General features: G+C 56.7%; 8 protein-coding genes across 8 annotated transcripts; 5 read left to right on the top strand and 3 right to left on the bottom strand.

Annotated features, from left to right (window-relative positions):
- Positions 1-113: 113 nt before the first annotated feature.
- Positions 114-4,320, top strand: VTJ04DRAFT_8071 (uncharacterized protein; the record flags this gene model as incomplete). Its single annotated transcript, XM_069366468.1, has 7 exons — positions 114-140; positions 471-624; positions 707-854; positions 924-2,326; positions 2,391-3,201; positions 3,267-4,144; positions 4,211-4,320. 7 exons carry the CDS (start codon positions 114-116, stop codon positions 4,318-4,320), a joined length of 3,531 nt encoding a protein of 1,176 aa, XP_069217399.1.
- Positions 4,321-5,136: 816 nt separating this feature from the next.
- VTJ04DRAFT_8072 (uncharacterized protein) lies at positions 5,137-5,836 on the top strand (the record flags this gene model as incomplete). The annotated part of the gene is made up of 2 exons (XM_069366469.1): positions 5,137-5,337; positions 5,453-5,836. 2 exons carry the CDS (start codon positions 5,137-5,139, stop codon positions 5,834-5,836), a joined length of 585 nt encoding a protein of 194 aa, XP_069217400.1.
- Positions 5,837-7,496: 1,660 nt separating this feature from the next.
- On the bottom strand, positions 7,497-8,974 carry VTJ04DRAFT_8073 (uncharacterized protein; the record flags this gene model as incomplete). Its single annotated transcript, XM_069366470.1, has 5 exons — positions 7,497-7,600; positions 7,689-8,179; positions 8,280-8,479; positions 8,561-8,661; positions 8,761-8,974. 5 exons carry the CDS (start codon positions 8,972-8,974, stop codon positions 7,497-7,499), a joined length of 1,110 nt encoding a protein of 369 aa, XP_069217401.1.
- A 1,859-nt stretch (positions 8,975-10,833) lies between these two features.
- VTJ04DRAFT_8074 (uncharacterized protein) lies at positions 10,834-12,733 on the bottom strand (the record flags this gene model as incomplete). The annotated part of the gene is made up of 3 exons (XM_069366471.1): positions 10,834-11,831; positions 11,890-12,015; positions 12,085-12,733. The coding sequence occupies 3 exons, from the start codon at positions 12,731-12,733 to the stop codon at positions 10,834-10,836; spliced, it is 1,773 nt and encodes a 590-aa protein (XP_069217402.1).
- A 615-nt stretch (positions 12,734-13,348) lies between these two features.
- On the bottom strand, positions 13,349-14,056 carry VTJ04DRAFT_8075 (uncharacterized protein; the record flags this gene model as incomplete). Its single annotated transcript, XM_069366472.1, has 2 exons — positions 13,349-13,639; positions 13,715-14,056. The coding sequence occupies 2 exons, from the start codon at positions 14,054-14,056 to the stop codon at positions 13,349-13,351; spliced, it is 633 nt and encodes a 210-aa protein (XP_069217403.1).
- Positions 14,057-14,680: 624 nt separating this feature from the next.
- On the top strand, positions 14,681-16,777 carry VTJ04DRAFT_8076 (uncharacterized protein; the record flags this gene model as incomplete). The annotated part of the gene is made up of 4 exons (XM_069366473.1): positions 14,681-14,758; positions 14,818-14,829; positions 14,884-16,508; positions 16,585-16,777. 4 exons carry the CDS (start codon positions 14,681-14,683, stop codon positions 16,775-16,777), a joined length of 1,908 nt encoding a protein of 635 aa, XP_069217404.1.
- A 677-nt stretch (positions 16,778-17,454) lies between these two features.
- On the top strand, positions 17,455-19,481 carry VTJ04DRAFT_8077 (uncharacterized protein; the record flags this gene model as incomplete). Its single annotated transcript, XM_069366474.1, has 9 exons — positions 17,455-17,522; positions 17,626-17,814; positions 17,922-17,939; positions 18,017-18,083; positions 18,141-18,201; positions 18,261-18,448; positions 18,506-19,124; positions 19,250-19,321; positions 19,402-19,481. The coding sequence occupies 9 exons, from the start codon at positions 17,455-17,457 to the stop codon at positions 19,479-19,481; spliced, it is 1,362 nt and encodes a 453-aa protein (XP_069217405.1).
- A 651-nt stretch (positions 19,482-20,132) lies between these two features.
- VTJ04DRAFT_8078 (uncharacterized protein) lies at positions 20,133-21,085 on the top strand (the record flags this gene model as incomplete). Its single annotated transcript, XM_069366475.1, has 2 exons — positions 20,133-20,379; positions 20,448-21,085. The coding sequence occupies 2 exons, from the start codon at positions 20,133-20,135 to the stop codon at positions 21,083-21,085; spliced, it is 885 nt and encodes a 294-aa protein (XP_069217406.1).
- Between the last annotated feature and the right edge of the window lie 901 nt (positions 21,086-21,986).

Below are 21,986 nucleotides of genomic sequence, written 5' to 3' on the forward strand. Positions count from 1 at the left end.
CTCCCGACATCCTCGCCCGGAACTGCGCCTTCCCTTGACCCACAGTCGCCGTCCGGGAGTTCCTCAAGCACCTCCCTCGCCTCACTCCTTCCAGACCTGATCTTGCCTTGCACATGGTCAGCTCCGTCATCCCAATTATGGTGAGTCCCCTTCACATCACTGCCTCAGCTCCTTCACAACAAAGCCTCGTTTTTTCTTCTCTTCCAGCCTGCCTCCCTTGTCACACACTACGGCCCAGCTGCCCCTCCTACCTACGACCCATCCTTTTTTTCCATCACCTGTCTGTCCACGTCCAGACTCCATACCTACTCCGTACCCACATTGTCAACTTGCTTTGACTCGACTCGGCTGTTTTGCGACACCTCTTCCCATTCCGCAGCATCCGACCGCGCCCTGCCTTTTGGCTTCCCGAGTTGCCAAACATGGATGCCGCGACACTCCCAAACACCCTCGCTGACATGTCCCTCCAGGACGACATTCAGCCAACCGGGCCAGCGCAGAACCCCGCGGGGCTAGATGCTCCAGAGGAGCACGTCGTCGAGCCAAATGGCACCGAGTCCGAAGATGTCGCCATCATTAACCCTCCCGATCAGATGGATACCGACACCCTCCTCGCTAGCGACTGTACGTTATTGCCATTCCCCTCTCTCCGAACCATCCGCCTCCCCTGCTCCGACCCCCGCCAGCTAACCAACACCCACCTTAGATGAGGCCATGAAAGCACATGTGCTTCAGCCGCTGGCCGAAGAACCCCGCATCATCGAAGACGTCGTTCACACTTGGACCATAGAAAACTGGAGGGCGACCCCCAAGAAGGAGCATGGTCCGATATTCCATGCTGGAGGCTACCCATGGTATGCACCATCCAAAAAATCCTGGGTCAACGACATGTCTCGCTAACACCTGGTTTTCCCTTCCCTTAGGCGCATCCTCCTCTTCCCGTTTGGCAACAACGTCCTCGACCAGTGTTCCATCTACCTCGAACATGGCTTCGAACCCGGAGCCATCCCCGAAGACTGGAGCTGCTGTGTGCAGTTCGCCCTAGTCGTATGGAACAAAAACCACCCCCACATCTTCTTCCACCATGCCGCCCACCACCGCTTCACAAAGGAGGAGGCCGATTGGGGCTTCACTCGTTTCCTGGAAACGCGCAAGATGTTCAACACTGTCTGGGAGTCCTGGGACCGCCCGCTCATCGAGAACGACTCATGCAACATCAGCGCTTACGTCCGCGTCGTCGAAGACGAGACGGGCGTCCTGTGGCACAACTTCAACAACTACGATTCCAAGAAGGAGACGGGCTATGTTGGTCTCAAGAACCAGGGAGCAACGTGTTACCTCAACTCGTTGCTGCAGTCTCTCTACTTCACCAACGCCTTCCGCAAAGCCATCTACCAGATCCCCACCCAAAACGATGAAAGCATGACTAATAGCGCTTACACGTTGCAACGGCTCTTCTACCAACTGCAGACGTCCAACACGGCTGTGGGCACGATGGAGCTGACCAAGTCGTTCGGCTGGGAGACGCGGCACATCTTTGAGCAACAGGACGTCCAGGAGCTGTCGCGGAAACTGATGGAGCGCATGGAGGAGAAGATGAAGGGGACTGAACTAGAGAAGGTGCTGCCCGAGATGTTCAGCGGCAAGATCAAGACGTACATTTCGTGCATCAACGTGCCGTACGAGTCGAGCCGCATCGAGGACTTCTGGGACGTCCAGCTCAATGTCAGCGGGAACCGGAACCTTCTCGACAGCTTCCAGGACTACATCCAAGTCGAGAAGCTGGACGGCGAGAACCAGTACTTTGCGGGCGATGAGTACAAGCTGCAGGATGCCAACAAGGGCGTCATCTTCCAGAGCTTCCCGGACGTGCTCCATCTCCAGCTGAAGCGCTTCGAGTACGACATTCAGCGGGACGCCATGATGAAGATCAACGACCGCTACGAGTTCCCCGAGGAGTTTGACGCCTCGCCGTACCTCGACAAGGACGCCGATAGGTCCGAGCCTTGGGAGTACCAGCTGCACGGCGTGCTTGTGCACAGCGGCGACCTTAACGCGGGACACTACTATGCCTTCATCAAGCCCAACAAGGACGGCTGGTGGTACAAGTACGACGATGACAAGGTGACCAAGGCGCGGAAACGCGAGGTTCTAGAGGAGAACTTTGGTGGGCCCTATAAGCTGCCTAATGGGCAGATCCGAACCCTCGGCAAGAAGGGACCTTTGATGAGGCCCAACAGCGCTTACATGCTTGTGTACATCCGCAAGTCCAGGCTCGACAAGATCCTCTGCCCAGTCACGGATGCCGATGCACCTGAGCATCTTCGTGCGTCTACCCTTCCTATTTTTTTCTGTATGTGTGACAAGGTTTGGACTAACAGTATTTGCAGAGAAACGGTTTGCAGAGGAGTACGCGGCCAGGGAGGCATTGCGCAAGGAACGGGAAGAGCAGCATCTGTATCTCGGCGTTAAGGCTATTACCGAGACGACCTTCCAGAACCATGGCGGCACTGACCTGACCACCTTTGACGCATCCCCGGATAACAACGCCGCGGCACCTAGGTACTACCGCGTCCTCCGGTCTGCGAGCATGAGAGACTTGGTCGCCCTGATCGCCAAGGATGTTGGGCAGGATCCGAAGCGCATTCGGTTGTGGGCCATGGTGAACCGGCAGAACAAGACCATCCGGCCGGATATTCCCTTCATGGACCTGAACCCGACTGTCGAGGAGACGTACAACCGAGCGGTGGCCCATCGGGACCAGTTCCTGCGCGTGTGGGTCGAGGTGGCTGAGCAAGTCGATGGGAACGGCGTTGGCATCTGGCCGACGTACGGCGGGCTCGCCAACGGCGTCGTTGTTAAGAACGATCTGATCCTGCTTTTCCTCAAGCGGTTCGACCCCGAAACGCAAACTCTCAGGGGTGTCACGCATTTCTACTTTGGCAAGGATCGCAAGATTGAGGAGCTGGTGCCGATCATCATGAAGAAGATGGGCTGGGAGAAGCTGGAGAGCGACGAGAAGATCCTCATGTGGGAGGAGATCAAGCCCAACATGATCGAGCCGCTCAACAAGCCGAAGCAGACCCTGAAGGCTGCAGAGCTCCAGGATGGTGATATCATCTGCTTCCAGCGGGTGAAAGAGCGTCCTAGCAAGGTCAAGCTGAGCTTGGGTGGGAGCGAGAGGCAGTCTCCAGAGGAGGGGTAAGTTTGTTTTTTCTTTCTCGACCTGATGAGCAAGCGGCGACTGATAGGTATTGCCTCTACAGCAGAAAATCCCTTGACCGCGCGGAGGATGCCCGGGAGTACTACGATTTCCTCCTCAACAAGCGGACCGTCACGTTCAAGCCGCACCCGCAGAAATGCGACGCCGAGGCGTATCCGCCTTTCGAGCTGGTGCTGAACGGCAAGATCGGGTATGACAGGCTGTCAGAGAAGGTGGGCGAGAAGCTCGGAGTGCAGCCGACGCACATCCGCTTCTTCACCGTCAACGCCAGCTCGGGCAACCCGCGCACGGCGGTCAAGCGGGGGCAGAACCAGACGCTCCACACCATCCTCACGCCGCCCGGATATGGGCAGATCACGCTCAACCAGCGCAACGACACGCTCTTCTTTGAGGTGCTGGAGCTGAGCTTGTCGGAGCTGGAGACCAAGAAGAGCATCAAGCTCACACTGCTCAGCGAGGGCATTACCAAGGAAGAGCAGTTTGACGTGCTGGTACCCAAGACGGGCCAGGTTGCGGATTTGATTGACTGCCTTATCAAGAAGGCCAAGATCCCCAGCGAGGCCGAGGCCGGGCCGATGCGCATCTACGAGATCAGCAACCACAAGTTCTTCCGCGAGCTGCCGCGCGACTACCCCGTGATTAGCATCAACGATTACACGACGGTGATTGCGGAGCGGATACCTCCCGAGGATGCCGAGGTCAAGGACCAGAGCCACTTCATCTCGTGCTTCCAGTTTCACGTGGAGCCCAGCAGGTCGCACGGCATCCCGTTTAGGTTCTTGCTCAAGGAAGGCGAGAAGTTTGCCGACACCAAGAAGAGGCTCGAGAAGCGGATTGGGCTCAAGGGGAAGAGCTTTGAAAAGATCAAGTTTGCGGTTGTGAGGAGGTCGCACTTTTCGAGGCCGCAGTATTTGACTGATGGTGAGTTCTTTTCCCTTCCTTCATTTTGTATATTACATGATGATGCTAATTTGTTGTTTTCCGCAGATGACATACTCTGGGACGTGACGCAGGAGGACGATTGCTTGGGGCTGGACCACCCGGACAGGACGCGGTCGTTGAGGAATGGCGCTGGGGATCTGTTCTTAAAAGGGTAGAGGGGGGGATGAAGGCCCGGTACCTAGTAGAGGACAGAGAAAAGCAAGAAGACATTTTCGTTGCTGTTGAAAGCGGTGGGCTTTTGCTCTGGCTGCCTGGTTAGGTGGCAGGTTGCAGGTCGCTCGGGAGTTGTGTCTTTCCAGGTTGTTGCTTATGGTGGTTGGCATGGATGGATGATGATGCAAAGACGTGCTGATTTTTAGGGGGTTACCTATAGTTATGGAGAAGCAAGACATAGTTGAGTAGGTATTGAGGTCTGTTGCTACGGATGGGGTGGTGGCGTTGCTGTTGGTTGTCTACCTCTCCGAGCCTCAACCTTCAATGTACTGTGTAGGTATGTATCTGTCTCCTGCATTGTGTTGTCTAGAAAATCCCTAACCCCCAAGATCCTCGGGTGGCGTTGATGAGCTCCCTGATGCCGAGACGTGCCCCTTGACTTGCCGCGGAAGGCGGTGGCAACAGGCACAATGCCAAACCGGGGTTTCCGATAAGGAATTTTCGCGGGTCCCTCGTCCGATAACGTTGACATGAGAGACATCCCGCCGCCGACTTCCCCAGACTCACTCCTCCGGTCCCGTCCCCTTAGTCCGCTAGAAAGGCTGTTTTCTCTCAAATACTTTTTTTTGCCGGCAACTAGCCTTGGCTCGGACGGCCCCGGCGAGTATAAACTCGACAGTTGGAACGGAAGAGTCGCCCATTCCTTTGCCCCACCATCGACCGAGTTACCATCTATCAATCTCCCTCCAACGTTTCGGGAGATACCTTCACATTTCCGAGTCCAGACGACATAAACTAAAACCCAAACTAAAACCATAATGAACTTCCCCGGCACCGGCGGCGGCAGGTTACCTTCCCTCGGCGGAGGTGGAGGGGGAAATGTCCCTCCAGGCTACGACCCCAACGATCCCAACGTCAAATGGCTCACCTCGGCCATGGAATCGTGCTACGCCAAAACCGTCATGTCGGGCGCCGCTGGTTTTGCGCTGGGCGGGTTGTTTGGCATGTTCATGGCTTCTGTACGGCTCCCTCCCCTCTTCCTCTCCCTCCCTTCTCTCTCCTCTCTCCTCTCTCCCACGACAGTTTTACCTCAAAGTTTGATTGCCAACCTGACTAACTGTGTGAAAAAAATAGATGGCCTACGACACCCCCTACCACACCCCAACCACCCCGGGCGGCGCCTCCCCCATCCCCGGCGCCCCGCCGGGCGTCACCTCCATCTCGGACCTGCCCCTAAAACAACAACTCGCCCACGGGTTCCGGGACATGGGCAAGCGGTCGTGGAGCACGGCCAAGAATTTCGGCATGGTGGGCGCGCTGTTTTCGGGCATCGAGTGCGGGATTGAAGGGCTGCGGGCGAAAAACGATTTGGCCAACGGCGTGGCGGCGGGTTGCGCGACGGGCGCGATATTGGCGAGGAATGGGGGGCCGCAAGCCATGGCGGTTGGGTGTGCCGGGTTTGCGGCGTTTTCGGCGGCGATTGATGCTTGGATGAGGATGCCGAAGGAGGATGATTGATCGAGGGATTGATGATGGGGTGGGGTGGGGTAGAGGGGGTGTATATTATTGTATGGAGGGATGAATCTTTTGTCTTGTACATTGGGAGATAGGGAGGTAGAATGGGTGGGCTGGGACTGGCCTGGGGTGTTGTTGTCATGTCATGGCATTGGCGTTTGGGTTGGGTTGGGTTGGGTTGGGTTGAACTTTCATAGACGTGGGTTCTTCTGGGTAGAGACATCGCCACTCAATGATAGACTTGGGCCTGGGAGGCACAGGATTGACTGGTTGCCTCTGAAAATTAAAATCCATGCATGGATGGATTGATGCTTAATGTCTGAGACTCGGCGTGGTTCATGGTAGGTCAGGTAGTTACATTACAGTAATAATGGACGTCTCAATTCAAGCCACAGCCACCTCAGTCACTCAGTCAATCAGTCAGGAAACGATGACTCGGTGATTGCTTCATTTTCAACAAGTCGGGGGGTGTAGGTGGGTTGCCGTTGCTGCGGGAACAGAACTCCCGAAAAGGAGAGTAAACAATCACCAATATGACCAACGCCTCACTCACATCATCAAGAACACCAATCAATAGCATTCCAACCGATCACAATTATCTTCGATCCCAAGAAGAGAGGAAAAGAAGAAATATGGTCATCTATCTCATCTGAACAAACCGGCAAAAGCTCACCGACCAGCCCCTCATCCCTGTCTGCAGCCAGGGAGTGAGGAGGTGACCGGCTACGAAAACCCCCGGACGGGTTTTACTTCGCGTCGTCCATCCTTGGTCGGGTCGGTCCTTGGGTCCTGGTCCTGGGTCCTGGGTCGTGTCGTCCTTGCTGGGGTCGGTCGGTCCTGGTCCTTTGGAACGTTCGAGGTAAGTTTGGAACTCTGCCCACCAACCCACGGATTACCGTGGGAGGTGGTGATGGGGGGGTTGAGAGGGTTGTTTGGTGCTGGGGCTGCCAGCGGGGATTCCGCGAGGCCACGACCCGTCCCCCTCACGCGGGTGACCGTGGCTGTTACACCACGGCTTGAGACAAAGTCGCGTCCTCCGGGCCCGTGTTGGGTCTTTGACGGTGAGCGTCGTCACGGCCTCCCCGGTCAGAGCCGCGCCGCCGGGAGGACGTGGTCCGCGGGGCGCGGATCCCGACTAGCTTTGCCCAGGTCGGACCGGAACGACACCGCACGGTACAAAGGTGCCCGGGTTGGTGAAAAACCCTCGAGCGCAGACGACTCAACCTGTATTGAACCCAGGACCTGAACGGATTACGAGCGAATGGGCCACGAGGGGACGAGGGCGTCGACACCTTACCACTACGCCACCCGCCGCGGGTAAGGGTGTCGGACCTCCCTCGCCGATGGGCAGCACTGGGGTACTCACTTATGAATGGGACTCGGGGGTTGTTTATCCTCATGATGGCCGACGAGAACTCAATTGAGTCTATTCGCAAACCGGAAGATCTAACTACCTAATCTACCGTTTTCCTGCCTTCCATTAAACTAGATAAACTAGATAGTGTTGTTGGCCATCTCAACAACCAAAATGAGAATACACACACATGAGACCCATGATTATCCCAACCCATTTATTCATTCATTCAGCGTCATCCCACCCAGAATCTCCATGTTCTCTCTCATATTATCTATATCCCCTCTCTCCCGCCCCTTTATCTCATCCTCACTTCTTCGCCTGCCACACCTGAAAAGATCCAAACTCCCAGTACGCATCCTTGAACATCTCGGGCTCCTCAGTCACAAAATTCTCACATGACTTCGGCGAGCCTGTAAAATAGTCAGTCAGTCGGTCTTCTTCCTTTCTCCAACCAACCAAGATGATCAAGAAGAATAACAAAAACGGGCAGTCACTTACATCCCGACTCCTCCCACACCGACTCAACCAAAACCCCACACAAATCAATATTCACCACAATACTCTGATTCCGAAAATGCCTGTCCACATCGCACCTCGTCGCCGGGAAATCCGCCAGCGGCAAGCCCCAGGTACTCGGATCCGGCACCGGCGAGCCAATCCCCGGCATCGCCTTGACCGCCGCGGCCGCATCGTCCCGACGGAACACCCACACCCGGATCCCCTCGGTGCGCCACTCGAGCGCCACGATGCCGCCGCCTCCCGCGTTGAAATCGGCCCCGTAGGTTGAGGGTGGACCCGTCACCGTGCAGCCCGTGTTGTGGTTGGTGGCATTGTGGCAGTCGGCCTGGCCCGGCGTGCCGGTGAGTTGGCGCCGCACGTTCTCCATGGTGCACCCCTCGGCGGTGTGCAGCGCCATTAGGTTGCCCGAGACGGCTTGGTTGACGGCTTCCATGATGTCGATTTCGCCGTGGGCGGGCCAGTTGTGGGGACTGGACGGGGTTAGTGTTTTTGTGAGGATATTGGCGATGGTGGTGGTGGTGACGTGTGAAAGAGAGAGAGTGAGATAGGTAGATGGGAGGTATGACTTACTCGGTCAGCCACAGAGCAGGCCACGTCGCGCACCCGTGCGGGGTGTGCTTCACGTCGAAGAGGAAGAGTCCCGGACCGTACTGGGTCTTGGACTCAAGGCGCACCGTGAAGCGGCCAGTGGATGCGTCGGGCTCGTCTCCCGGTCCGACGGTCGTATCGACCTTGATGATGGCGGTGGTTTCGGTAGCGTAGGTCAGGTTCTGATAGACATCGGAGTTATTAGCTGACATTCCATTCCAGACTGGATAAGTACTCGAAAAAGGGATGGCGGAATGACATACAAACCACCCGGCGTACTCCGGGTCGACATAATGCACATGGCCTCCCGTTGGGTCGACGTCGCGGAAGTAGATGAACTTGTCAAAGAAGGTTGTTCCCGAGTCTGTTAGTAAGTCAGTAATTCGGTTAGGCCAGGTCAACAGCCAGCAGTGTTCCTCCCCCTCCTTAATTCACCCGATCCTCCTCGTCCCATCCTACTTACAAGTGTCAACAAGCGTGTAATTGATCGGATAGTAGTCCGGATAAGCATCACTGCTGCCGTCTCCAAATCCCTGTGTCGCCTTCACGCCCACCACCGCGCCCACGATGGCCACCACAGCGAGGACCACGACGGTACCCACGATGAGCCATATCCTTCTTGTCCAGGTCGCCGGATTCCACCACACCCTGACCTTCTCCTCGCCATAATAGGTCATCTTGTCTCTTGTAGCGGGGTCCTCGCTAGGGTGGTGGAATCGAGGGGACACGAGAGACAAGCCACACCCGCAAGTGGTAGTTTAGTTGTCTCACGGGAAAGGAAGAAGAAAGTCAAGAACTACATATTTGGACCGTTATGGTCTTATACCAGCCATTTAATAACCTCTTCCCAACGGTCAGGCACACACAAGTGCCATACCTCACCGCGCCATATGCCCTTTCATTTACCATCTCACCCCCGGTTTCTCGTATCTCAGACCGAACAAACTTTATTTTCCACACCAAAGGACTGTCCACACCACGCAAGCCAAGCCAAGCGCTCACGCGCTAGTTATCATGCCGCGTCAATGTCACTTCAAGCGAGTGAGTGCCTGAGGTAGGTAACGATAGGGCTGGGTGACAGGGGAAGCCTGCCTGAAGATGTATGGGAGACATGGAAACGGAGCAGAAAACACGCAGCGTATGCGTACACAACCCGATACCGAGGCATCAAAAGACTCATCGGGCACCCAACCCGTCTCTCCGAACATGAGCATACCGTAGCATTCAGGGACTTGTGTGTGGTCCCTAACATGACTTCGCAGTAGTATGTCCGAGACGTGGGGAAGGGAAAAGGGTTTGCTGCGCCACACCCGCAACAACCAACAGGCCGCACACCAAACCAACCCTATTCCCGCTCCGTCCCTGACATGAGAGCAGAGAGCTACGAAAGCGAGAAGGATCCTCGTGTACCTGAGCGGGGATATCAGCCTGAAATCCGTCCACAATGCGGCAGCAAAAAACGGGGTGCATAGAAAAAACCAACTCAGTTTCTCAGTGTCCAAAGGATGAGGAGAGCAAAGAGCTCCTCTGTGGAGACAAACTCAACCTGTACATTCCCCAGCTTCCCGAGTTACGATTCTGCAAACCGACATGTGTTTGAAGATATTCCACCGAAACGGCGGGTTCTGTCCTCGGCATAGCTCTGCTGCTTGCATAACAGCATGGCAACCACACAAAGCCCATGCATGCTGACGGACTGACGGTTGGTGATAGTTCGATGCGACCGCTTGCTTGTCTTCCGCCCTCCTGCCCAAACCCACCTCCAAGCAACAACCTCACCGGTCGGTGTCAGTTGGACTACGTCTTCGCTTCGCTTTCATTTATTTAATCTACGTAGCATTGCTTAACTCCCCCATTCCACATCAGCAGCACCTGGTTGGCTACCCTAAGGTTCCGCGCGGTCCGAACAACAAAAGCTCGGGCTATGATGTCATTGATGAGATTGTTGTTCGGATACACACAACAGACACACAACAGACTAGTACATAGTAAGGAAAGACCACAGCCACAAACGGAAACTAAACCATCGAAACCGATGTGACACCCTCCCTCCATCCACTCCTAACCGAATCGATCCGAACCGAGAGGCACAAGACGGGCCGTCGGGAGGTCAGTACCCTTCGGTCAGGTAGTTTGTGTGAGACCTGTCGTCAGGGACAGGGACACGCGACACTTCATTCTGTTAATGTGACACAACCTTACCAGGCTGGACAGTTCAACCATCTCAGATCCCCAGGCACAGGGTGCGGCAGGACGGGAAGGGTTGTTACACAGGCATACCTAAGCACCTAGATAGATATGAAGAGAGCAAAGATCAGGGCCGAGGATGAATTTGTTGAAAGCGGACGACAAGAGAATCATGTTTGTATGTACTGCAAAAGGTTTAACCACTTCATTTGATTTTGATGAGGAAGTCCACTCTCAAACGCTCAGAGAACGGTCTGCATGAGCGACCTCAAGATTAGAAAAGAACCAACCAAACCCGCTAAGTATGTATTGTACCAAATGACTCCCAACAACCTCACTTCCCTCCCACTCAATAATCCTCCTCATCATCCTCCACCCTACTCCTCTTCGACTGCCTCGCGTCCTGCTCCTGCAATCCATACGACCTCTTGGCCGCCGACCCGGACCCGGTCCCGGACGTCCCCTTCTGCACTTCCGACAAGAACTGATCCACATTAAACTCCCCGCCCGTATCCTTCTCAAACTGCACGGGTCCCTCCCTGGCCTCCGCCTCGGCCACCCCCTTAAACGTGCCCCTCCCCAGCGCCTCTCCGAACCTGCTCCCCTTCTGGATCCGCGCCATCTCCCGATCACCCTCGGCCTCGTCGTACTCGTCGTCCAGGTTGGCCCGCGGACGGTAGATGCTGCTGATGGCCTCCTGCGCGGCAAACAGCGGCTTGTCGTAGGGGTTGTCCTCGTTGAACCCGCTGCCGAAGCCGCTCGACTGGTTGAACAGGCGCGAGTCGTACATGCTCTCGCCCGACGCCGTCGGCTTAGCCACGCCCAGCGCGATCTTTTCCGATATGTCGCGCCCCATCTCGCGCGCGAGCACCTCGGCGCGCCGCTGCGCGCCCATGCGGCCCTGGCGCATCTTGCGCTCGTCTTCGAGCCGCTTTTCGCGGCGGGCGCGCATGCGCTCGCGCTCGGACTCGTCCGTTTCTGAGCCAGAGTCGGAGCGGCTGCTGTACGAGGAGCGCGAGCCCGACCGGGAGCGGGATCCGGAGCGGGAGCGGGAACGGTGGCGGCGTTTGCTGGCCGCCGCGGCCTTTTCGGCGCGGGCTTGCTGGGCGAGTTGGCGGAGATGTTCCTCCTTTTGCTGCCGCTCCTTTTCGGCCAGGCGTTGCTGCATGAGGGCCCGCTGGCGGACCTCTTCGCGGGCGTGCCGGTCGGCCATGAACAAGGCTTCCGAGAACTGGGCGAATTTGTCGTTGATGGTGACGTCCTGGAGCCCACGGCCGTCGGCGGCCACTCGCTTGTCGAGGGCAATTGTGAAACCCTTGGGGTTCTTCCACATGGACACGGCAGGGGCTGGTAGAACATGTTAGCAAATGTTTCAACCATTGACGTGCAGAGGGTATGAACGTACGAATGCGCCAGGCCTCCTGATCCTCGGCGGTAAGTTTCCTGGGTGGCGAGTGCATGACCGGCGGCGGTGGTGACGGCGGGCCTCTGGGAATTTTCTTGTGCTTGAACTTGGGCGGCTCCATCGGATCTGAGGAGATGAGTTAGCATAGGCTGGCAAGCAAGAACGCAGTGACAAAAAGCCAAGGAGAACACGCACCTTTCTGCCTCTCCACAATCTTGATAATCCTCTCCTGCTTCTTGGAACTATCCCCCATCTGCGCCGACGGCGTGTACCGCACGTATGTCGGCTCCCTCTTGCCACCGACATTGACATTCTTGGGCTTCTGCGACGCCAGAGCGCTGTTCACGAGCGCGGCCAGCGCGTTCTTGGTGCGCTCTGCGGTCGCAGCCACCTCCTCTGCGCTGGGACGCGCGAGATTGATCTCACCGGCCTCAGCACGCTGGCGGAGGGGGATCAGGTCTTTGAAGGACGCGTGGACGATGCGGTCGCTGCTGTGGCCCTGGCGCGCGATGGCCGTGTAGTCGACCTTGCCCTCACTGTCGACCTGTACGACCAGGGCGTTGGACTTGGACGAGGAGTCGTTTTTGCCCCAGGGGTACTGGGCGACGGGGATTTCGGGGAATGCGCCGCCATCGCCAAAGTCCTCGGGGGCGCGCGGACGCCAGCCGGAGCGGTTTGGGTATGGGGGAGGACCGGATCTCTTGAGGACGATCTGGGTTTGGTCGATCTGGTCGGCCGAGACAATTCGTGGGCCGCGCTGCTGGACGCGTGGTTCTTCGTAGTCGGACTCATGTTTTGGTTTGGGGAGGGCCTGGGCGAGCCCCGCTGCTATTGAGGATGCCATGGCTGGCGACGGGGTTGATGAAGGAAGAGTTGGGGGATGGATGAGGTTCAATGATGTTGTCAGTGGAGACGTGAACTTTCAAGGCTGGGAAAAGCTGCAGGCACGCCGAAAAGCGCAGGCGGTGGCTGCACCGAGCTCTGCCTGGGAACGGACCCACAGGGCGCTCCATACCCGCTTATCGCTTATCAGACGCCAGCTTTCCGCCTCGCCCCTGGAAAGAGAGAGTACCGAGCTGACTTGGGAATTACATATAGTTCATCATGTTTGAACAACTGCTCAATAACACCAATTGAAACCGCAGTGAATTTCAAAAATTGTAAACCTCTACCATGGAATTTTGGAGACCAATAACCACATGCCCAAATTCATCCAACCATCATCATCACGCCATCGATTTGGAAGCAAGGACAAGACAAGAGCACACTGCTCCAAAGACCTTCCCTCATGAACCATAGAAATCAAGCCAGCCAACCGTCCATCCACCCATCCGTACCTATCCATGGATCGTGATCCTATGACACTACTATACACCCACGGCCCACCAGAGACAAGATGCGCCAGCTTGTTCTTGTTCGTCCAATCCACATCACAGAAACCCTTCCTTCCATCCTTCCTTCATACGTAGCCCTTGCGCGCGCCCTGGAAGAAGAAGCGAACGATAAAGACCTGAAGCGCGCCCATGCAGATGATGAGGGCGATCTGGACAAGGCTGAAGTTGATGATGCGGGACTCGGTGCTGCGGACGGTACTGAAGTTGCGGTTCTCGCGGGTGCGGAAGTACTTTTGGTTGCGGGTGATGGTGGACAGCTGGGTCGAGATCTTGAAGAGCGACTCCTCCAGGGACGACGTCTGTTCGGGGGCCGCGCCCTGCTTGGAGGGCAGCGTCACGCGGGCTTCGTTTTCGACCTGTTGAGGAATTGGTTTGTCAGTAAGAGAGATAGAGGGGATAGGTTCAATGCAATGTCCAGGGGTATCTCGTACCGCAATCTCAAAGTCGACAAACTTCTCGGTGTAGGTGCTCATCTCGTTGTTGAAGCAAAACTTGTACTCGCCCACCTCCTGGGCGGTAAAGACAAAGTCGCCCTGCCTCTCCTTCTCGCCCTCCATGATGAATTTGTTGTTGGGGCCCGTCACTTTGTAGTTGATGTCGAAGGAGCCGCCGGCCTGGACGGCAAAGTAAAAGGCAATCTTTTCGTCCTTGTGCTCGGACAGGGTGTAGAAGCAGGCCTCCTCGTTGGGATTGAGCTTGTAGGTCAGGGCGGTTGCCGCGGCCTGGGTGGCCATCAAGGCCCAGAGGCCGCACGAGAGTAGCGGTAGTTGCATGTCGTGCGGACGATGGAGGCGGAGGAGGAGGTGTGCGGGTGGTTGATGGGGATCGGAGGGGAGGTGGTGGTTGAGACTCGGGCCGGGTTTGGAGGTTTTGGAGATTCACACTTCAGGCCAGCTCACCCAAGTCCAGGCCGCGCGACGGCAACTTCCACTCGGTTGCTGGCCAGGGTGCCAGGGGCGGCCCCACTTTTCCATTTCTCCATTCCTCCGTGTGATATACAGTGTGTGTCAACTCTCCTGAACTGTTCTCCCAACCGGTGATGAACCCTCGTTCCAGGGTTGGCTGTGCATCCTCATTCCTCTTGCATCTCTCATCTCTCCATCAACCTCGATTGGCTGCCTTCAGCAGTGACATCAGCACTCGCCGCCAGCGGGGGTCTCGGGTTGCGTCAGGCCCATGTGGACTCGGCAGGACGGGTATGATGCAGTTTGACCAAGTCCTGGTTGGAAGTGCAGCTGTTGTTGTTTGGTCAGCCTAGAGCTTGGTTGACGGCCTCAACTCTTGTCCTCTTCCACTTTTGGAATCTATGAGTGCCCGATAATAGCTTCATCTTGGTGTCATTTATTCCCTTCTGAGTTGCTTTTGTGAATATTTCTCTCCATTGATCAAGCCTGGACATGGCATTACCACAGACCAAGGTCGCAACTGCGACCTCATATGTAATCCGCATATTGAGCTACATCTTTCTGCGATGGGTAGGCTTGCTTGACTTCTCATTCAGCATATCAGAAATGTAACTAACCTGAGAATATAGGCCCTAGCACCTGTGAGTCGTAGTTAGGCGAGTCTCTGTCTTTGAGCCTGTGACTGATTTGCCCAGTTCGCCCCGGCCACCATCTTCACCTCCTTCGCCATCTACCTCGCCGCCTTCATCTCGGCCTATCGTAATGAGCCCAAGTATGATCTCGTGGACGAGGTCGATGTCAAGGTCACCGAGCTACCGGCTCGGTCCGAGACAACCACCCCCGAGAGCAGCGACCGCACTCCTCCAGGCGACACCGAGGTTCTTGCCCGAGATGTCACCATTGAGGAGAGAATCTCGGTCACGCCTCGATCAGTGAGCCCCTGGAGGACGCTGCTGTCAGGAGCCCCCAACCCGCGGAACCTGGCCCTGTCCCTCCTCACGCTTGCCATCAACGGACTCTGCGTCGCCTTTGTGGCAGATCGTCTCTTCCGCGAGCGCTACTACCCGGCCGACGACCTGTCCTTCGTCCGCGTTGGCTATGTTTCCGAGCACGAGGCCAAGCTGCTCATCCGCGAGCCTGACCCGACCAAGATGCCGGTCCGCGTGGAAATCCGCATCAAGGACCCGGTTCCTCCGTTCGAAGACCCGCGGTGGCAAGACGCCGGCGGCGTGAGGTGGACCACCAACGAGACCGACTTCACCGCAGTCCTCACCGTCCCCATTCGCCCTCCCAAGAAGCGCGTCTTCGAGTGGCGCACCTCCAACAACCACACCGGCCAGTTTACCGTCCCTCCTCCCGTCGGGCACGCCGAGGACACCAACTTTGGACCCTTCACATTCCTCGCCACCTCCTGCATCGTCCAGAAACTCCCCTACAACCCCTTCGACCACCCTCTGGCCATCCCCGGCATGCGCCACCTCGCTCGGGTCCTCCCCACCCTCAACGCCCAGTTCATGCTCTTCCTCGGCGACTTCATCTACGCCGACGTCCCGCGCTACTGGGACAAATCGGTCGCCTACTACCGGCAAAAATACCGCCAAGTTTACGCCTCGCCAGATTGGCCCGCCGTCGGCCAAAACCTGAGCTGGATCCACGTCATTGACGACCACGAAATCGCAAACGACTGGTCCGCCAACACCACCGGCGTCTACTCGGCCGCCATCTCGCCCTACAACGCCTACCACGCCGCGGCCAACCCGCCGCGTGCGAACCGCGCGGGCGGCGTCGCGCCTCGGTCTGCCACCAACACAACCTGGTTCGCCTTCACGCAGGGCCCGGCCAGCTTCTTCCTGCTTGACACGCGCACGTACCGTTCCTCCAACAAGCTCCTGCCCGCCGACCACCCGGAGAAAACCATGCTCGGCGCCGAGCAGAGGGAGGACCTGCTCGCGTGGCTGCGCAAGCCCGAGCCGAGGGGAGTGAAATGGAAGATTGTCGCCTCGTCGGTGCCGTTTACCAAGAACTGGCGCGTCGATTGGCAGGATACCTGGGGTGGGTTCCTCGCGGAGCGGCGGGTGATTTTGGAGGCCATGTGGGACGCCTCGGCCAGGGGCGTTGGCGTGGTGGTGCTCTCGGGGGATAGACATGAGTTTGCCGCGACCAAGTTTCCTCCTCCTCTGACCACGGTCGAAGGTGAGGGGGCGGAGCCGAGGTGGAAGGAGACGGATGCGGTGTGGGAGTTTTCGGCCAGTCCGTTGAGCCAGTTTTACTCGCCGGTGCCGTCGTATCGGCAGCAGGATGAGGAGGATGTGATGGTGGAGTAAGTTTTCCCATTGTTCATAAGGACGATTATTGTTGGGTTCGGTTTATGAAAAGGGGATACTAATGCTGCGCAGGTACATCTACAAAGGCAACTCCAAGTTTGGGGCCATCACCATCGAGAACCTGGAAGGCGGCCGCCAGAGCAGTCTCAAGTACCGGTTGTATGTGGACGGCGAGGAGGTGTGGAATAGGGTCATCCTGACACCGCCGCCGCACCAGCCCGGAAAGACTGGTGGGTTTTGGGAGATGTTCAAGCTTGGTGCATGAAATGGGATGGAGTGGTGTTGAGGATGTGAATCGAAGGATATTGGATGGTGGGTCGGAGTATTGTGTGTGAGATGTGGAGGATGGGATTTAATTAGTCTGGATAGAGAGGAGAATGGGAGTTTGGGGTGTACAAGTATAATACATTGGCTTCATCTTTTGCATGGCTAAAAGTGAACCGATCTACCTAACGGATGTGTATCAATTGATTTACCTAGACTCAACTCATCTTGTCCCAAGGGATGATTTGGTGTGTCCGGGCCAGGGATGGATGTCCATCACCCCCGTATCACCCTGACCCAACATCACTCGTGGTAGTATCATGAACTTACCTCCTGCATCTCCTCACCTTTTCTCAATTCACCCCCCCGCTCCGAACCATCACTCGTACTAAAAACCTATCTGACCCCATTCCACCGGAATTCAATGTCGCACCTGATCTGACGGAGTGCTCCGCCTTGCCGAGGTCCTCCGAGCCGTTCCCCAGATCTTGGCGCGCCATTGCTGCGGATATCTTCGGAGCATCCCGCCCACCCCCTTACATAACTCTATACTAATTACCTGATCCTGGGGGTTTCCTCACATACACGACTGCAGCAGAGCTGAGTTGACCCGGGTTTATATTCTGTAACCTGCCATAACTTACATAGGTACCTTACTGTCTGAAATCGGATACAACAATGAGGTACATCCACGCCCTCCGCCCGTTGGCTGTCCGCGGCCGCTGCGGCGGCGGGGTGATGGCGAGGTGAGTCTGGTTACTTGCCTATTCTTATCTATCCCTTGAACAACAGGGGCAGAAATAGTTTGGAAGAGACAAATGCTGACTGAACCTTAACATGACACAACAGAGCTGCCAATTGTCGTGCCGCTGCTGGGTTTTGCCTCTCCTCCCCGGCCGCTCTCCAACTCCGGCGTTGCTACTTTTCTTCCACGGCAACCTCGTATGAGCACGTTTGCGAGGTCCAAAAGGATGGTTTGAAGGTGAAAGTACCTACGGATTTGGCGGTTGCGGGGGCGAAGCAGCAGAGGGATAAGCTGTGAGTTTTTTTTTGCTACCTACCTTGACCTACCAGGTAGTTTTGGATAAGGGGGGTGAGTTGGTTGTGGCAGTGGCTGACTTTGAGTTGGGTGGGTTGGGGGGTAGGTCGTTTATGTGGCTGAGGTGAGTCCCGTGCCCCTTTGGAACCTGCGTAGTCTTCGACGAGGACGGTATCTCTGACGAGAGGGGTCGAACTTCAGAGATAACTGCCGCTGCTCCCAATGTATCAACCAGGATACTACGCAGCGAAACTTCGCAACATTCCAGGTATGGATATCAGGTCCTGGTGTGGTGCATTCTGGTCATGAGGCTCACATGAACCAGCTACCCCTTGATATTCACCCCGTCGAGGCGCGCGCCGACCAAGCCGGTGTTCATGTGTCCTGTATGTCACTTGGATGACATATTCGTGCCTTACCTTCAAACTTCTGACGCTCTGCCAAGGGTCCGACAACCACCAAAGCCAATACACCTGGGACTTTCTCCAGCAGTACCTCTACCACGGCCGGCGAAAGGAGAAGAACCTCCCCAAGAAGCTCTGGGGCGCTGAGATCGCCGAGAACCCCCCAACCGTGCCGTACGGCGAGGTCATGGAGAGCGACGCCGGCGTGGCCCAGGTGACGGCGAACCTGGTGAGTTGACCACCACCCTTACACCTCACTGAACCACCTACCAACCAACCATCCCAGATGGAATCCGGCGTCTGCTTCATCAACTCCGTCCCCTCCGACGACCCACTCAAGACCAAAACCCTACTCGAGCGCATCGCCTTCATCCGCGAAACCCACTACGGCGGCTTCTATGACTTCACCCCGGACCTCGCCATGGCCGACACGGCCTACACCAACATCGCCCTCCCCGCGCACACCGACACCACCTACTTCACCGACCCGGCGGGGCTGCAGGCGTTCCACATGCTGTCGCACAAACCCGCGACCCCGGGGGGCGAGTGCTGGGGCGGCGAGTCGCTGCTGGTTGACGGGTTCCGCGCAGCCGAGGTTTTGCGGACGGAAGACAAGGCCGCGTACGAGGTGTTGTCCAAGGTGGCGCTGCCCTGGCACGCGAGCGGGAATAAGGGGATTACCATCACCCCGGACAAGCTGTATCCGGTGCTGGAGCATAAGGCGTCCGGGGAGTTGCACAGGGTGAGGTGGAATAATGACGATCGCGGCGTGGTGCCGTTGACGGCGGAGGGAGGGGAGGAGTTTTCCCCGGACGAGTGGTACGCGGCGGCCAGGAGGTTTGATGAGATTTTGAGGAGGAAGGAGATGGAGTATTGGTTCCAGCTGACGCCCGGACGGGTTGTTGGTAAGTGCTCCCCTTTCCCTTCCCCATTCCCCTTTTAGACTGGAAGTCTGGACCTATATTGGTGTGCTTTGCTGGGTTTGTTTTGGATGGTTGGCTGACGCAGAGGTACCTCCCTACCTGCCTAGTCTTTGACAATTACCGGGTCCTCCACGGACGCGCGGCATTCCAGGGAATTCGGAGGATGTGTGGAGCTTATAGTGAGTTACACCCCTTTTCTTCTACACATGACGTTTTATGTCGTCTTTGAGGATAACTGCTGACGCGCCATCGGTAACAGTCTGCAGAGACGACTGGGTCTCGAGGTGGCTCAACACGAATTATCCCCGCGACGAGGTTTTGGCAGCCGTGAGGGGTTGATGGAGACCGTCAGGTACCAATGCGTTGGAGAGAGCTGCAGGTGTGTTGCATGCTGTTTCCTCTCGCCGCTCTTTGGACTTGGAGCCGCAGGCCAAGTCCTCGGGACACAGCAAGACAAAACCGTAGAAGCTCCAAGAATAGGAGTGGTACTACTTGTACATACACCCAGCCATGGATATTGGAGAAAGGGCATGAAATTATTTTCCCCTCATGACCTTCCCCGCTGTAGAACTGTTCAACAGAAGCCCAATGGAGTCTCGGTTCAAGGTCACTCTGCAGGACTGACCATACACATAGTATTTGCTCTACATCTTCTCGCCCTCTCACCTCGGGAGACACTCCGGTTTGCGGAAATGGATTCTTTATGAATGGATACCCGGTTCCACTTGAACCAGACTGTCCTCCACCTAAGCATTACCCGCTCGGGGTTACCGTCCTGGCTGGCTGGCTGGCTTGTGTGGTCCCGGATTGCGAATAGGAGAGAGACTGTCAGAACTGCTGTGATTTCCCTTTCCTCCTCTTACTTGGGCTTTTCCTTCGTACTCCTCCCTTGCTGAAGCTTCCCCTTAGACAATTCCCACATAATCTGGACTCATCATTTACAACAATCTCAAGTTCGGGTACCTTACGTGAACCAAATCCCTATCCAACATGGTTAACATTCAAGATGGCAAGTTCGCACACGACGCCACGGTAGCTCCTCCGCCGGGCCGTGTCTTCCCCTTATTCTCCCTCAAGGGCAAGACGGCCATCGTCTCAGGAGGGACCACAAACATCGGACTGGCTGCCGCCCAGGCGCTGGCCGAGGCCGGGGCCAACGTTGCCATCTGGTACAACTTCAGAAAGGTGGAGGCCGAGAAGTCAGCAGCCGAGATTGAAGCCGAGTATGGTGTCAAGTGTGAGTCTGCCCACATGCTACTCTTTCACTCAGCCAACACCACACACTCACCATACCTCAACTTCCAGGCCAGGCGTATCAAGTCGACGTCACCTCGTATGACGCCGTCTCGTCCGCCGTCGACGCCATCGTCCGCGACTTCAACGGGCGTCTCGACATCTTCATCGCCAACGCCGGCACCGTCTGGACGGCGGGGCCCATGCTCGACGGCCCTCTCTCCATGTACCACCAGGTGATGCAAACCAACCTGGACGGCGTGTACCACTGCGCGCGGGCCGCGGGCCTGCACTTCCGCCGTCAAAAACAGACCGGCACGTCCATCACGGGCGAGCCGCTGACGGCGCCGCCCTTCACGCAGGGCAGCTTCGTGGCGACGGCCAGCATGAGCGGGCACATTGTCAACATCCCGCAGCTGCAGGCGGCGTACAACGCCAGCAAGGCGGGCGTGGTGCACCTGTGCCGCAGCCTGGCGGTGGAGTGGGCCGGGTTCGCGAGGGCGAACTCCATCAGCCCGGGCTACATCAACACGAGCATCTCGGACTTTTGCCCGCGCGAGACGAGGGACGTGTGGAAGGACAAGATCCCCATGGGAAGGGAGGGCGAGGTGGTGGAGCTCAAGGGAGCGTTTTTGTACCTGGCTTCGGATGCGTCGTCGTACACCACGGGCACGGACTTGAAAGTGGATGGGGGGTATTGTGCGCCGTGAGTTTGGGTAGCGGCACAGTACCTTGGGTAGGTGTCAATGAATGGCATTCCAGGGAGTTCGCCTACAGCCAAGAGAAAACCAGGCGTTGTGTTTGGACAAGAACATGGATCATGTTCCTTTGAGACTTTCCCCAGGGACGACGAGGCAGGAGGCAGATCTGTCAGCCTGAAGGAATCCTGTGATGTCTGGGGTGTGGTTTCGTGTAAACATGCAGCCCCTCACCGCCAACAACTTGGTTGTATCCAAGGTCAGGTAGGTGACTTAACACCAGGTACCGAATGAAACTCCAAGACTTGCACTCGGGAGGGTTAGTACTTTCCAGGTTACCTGTTGAATTTACCACCACCCAAAAAGAATCAAAAAAGTCAAAAATGTCAAGTCCAACCGGCCTGGGGCACTTGTGCCAGTGTAAATGTGTAATGGGAAACTGCAGCCCGTTATCGCCGAGTCTAGATCCCCGAGTAAGATTACAACCTCAACCCCACATTGCGTAAAGTACGGTAAGAAACGTGAAACTCAACAGAACCCCGCCTTGCGTCTTGTCCATTCTTGTCCATCCCACCCCCGACTGGACCCCCCCCCAGCTCAGGTTCAGGAGCTCACACCGTCCTGTGTCGGGCCAAACTTGAAGACTTGCCTCCCGACCTCCTATCCAGCAGCCCAACCTCTCAGCCCTCAGCCCTACCTGCCCCTCGCCCCACGACATACTTCCCGGACTCTCCAGGATTTGCCGCAGAATCTACCATCCGTCCCTCTGGCCCAACAGTCCGATCGACTACCCGACTTGAACTGTGTGTGTGGGACAACGGCCGTCCTTTCGTTTTCCGCCATTTCCTTAGGTCTTCAGGTACAGCGACTGCCGACCTGCCCGGCCCAACCAACCCTCTGCTCGGTAGCCGCC

Source organism: Mycothermus thermophilus, assembly GCF_041956435.1.
Source record: "Mycothermus thermophilus strain CBS 625.91 unplaced genomic scaffold VTJ04scaffold_5, whole genome shotgun sequence".
Lineage (NCBI taxonomy): Eukaryota > Fungi > Ascomycota > Sordariomycetes > Sordariales > Chaetomiaceae > Mycothermus > Mycothermus thermophilus.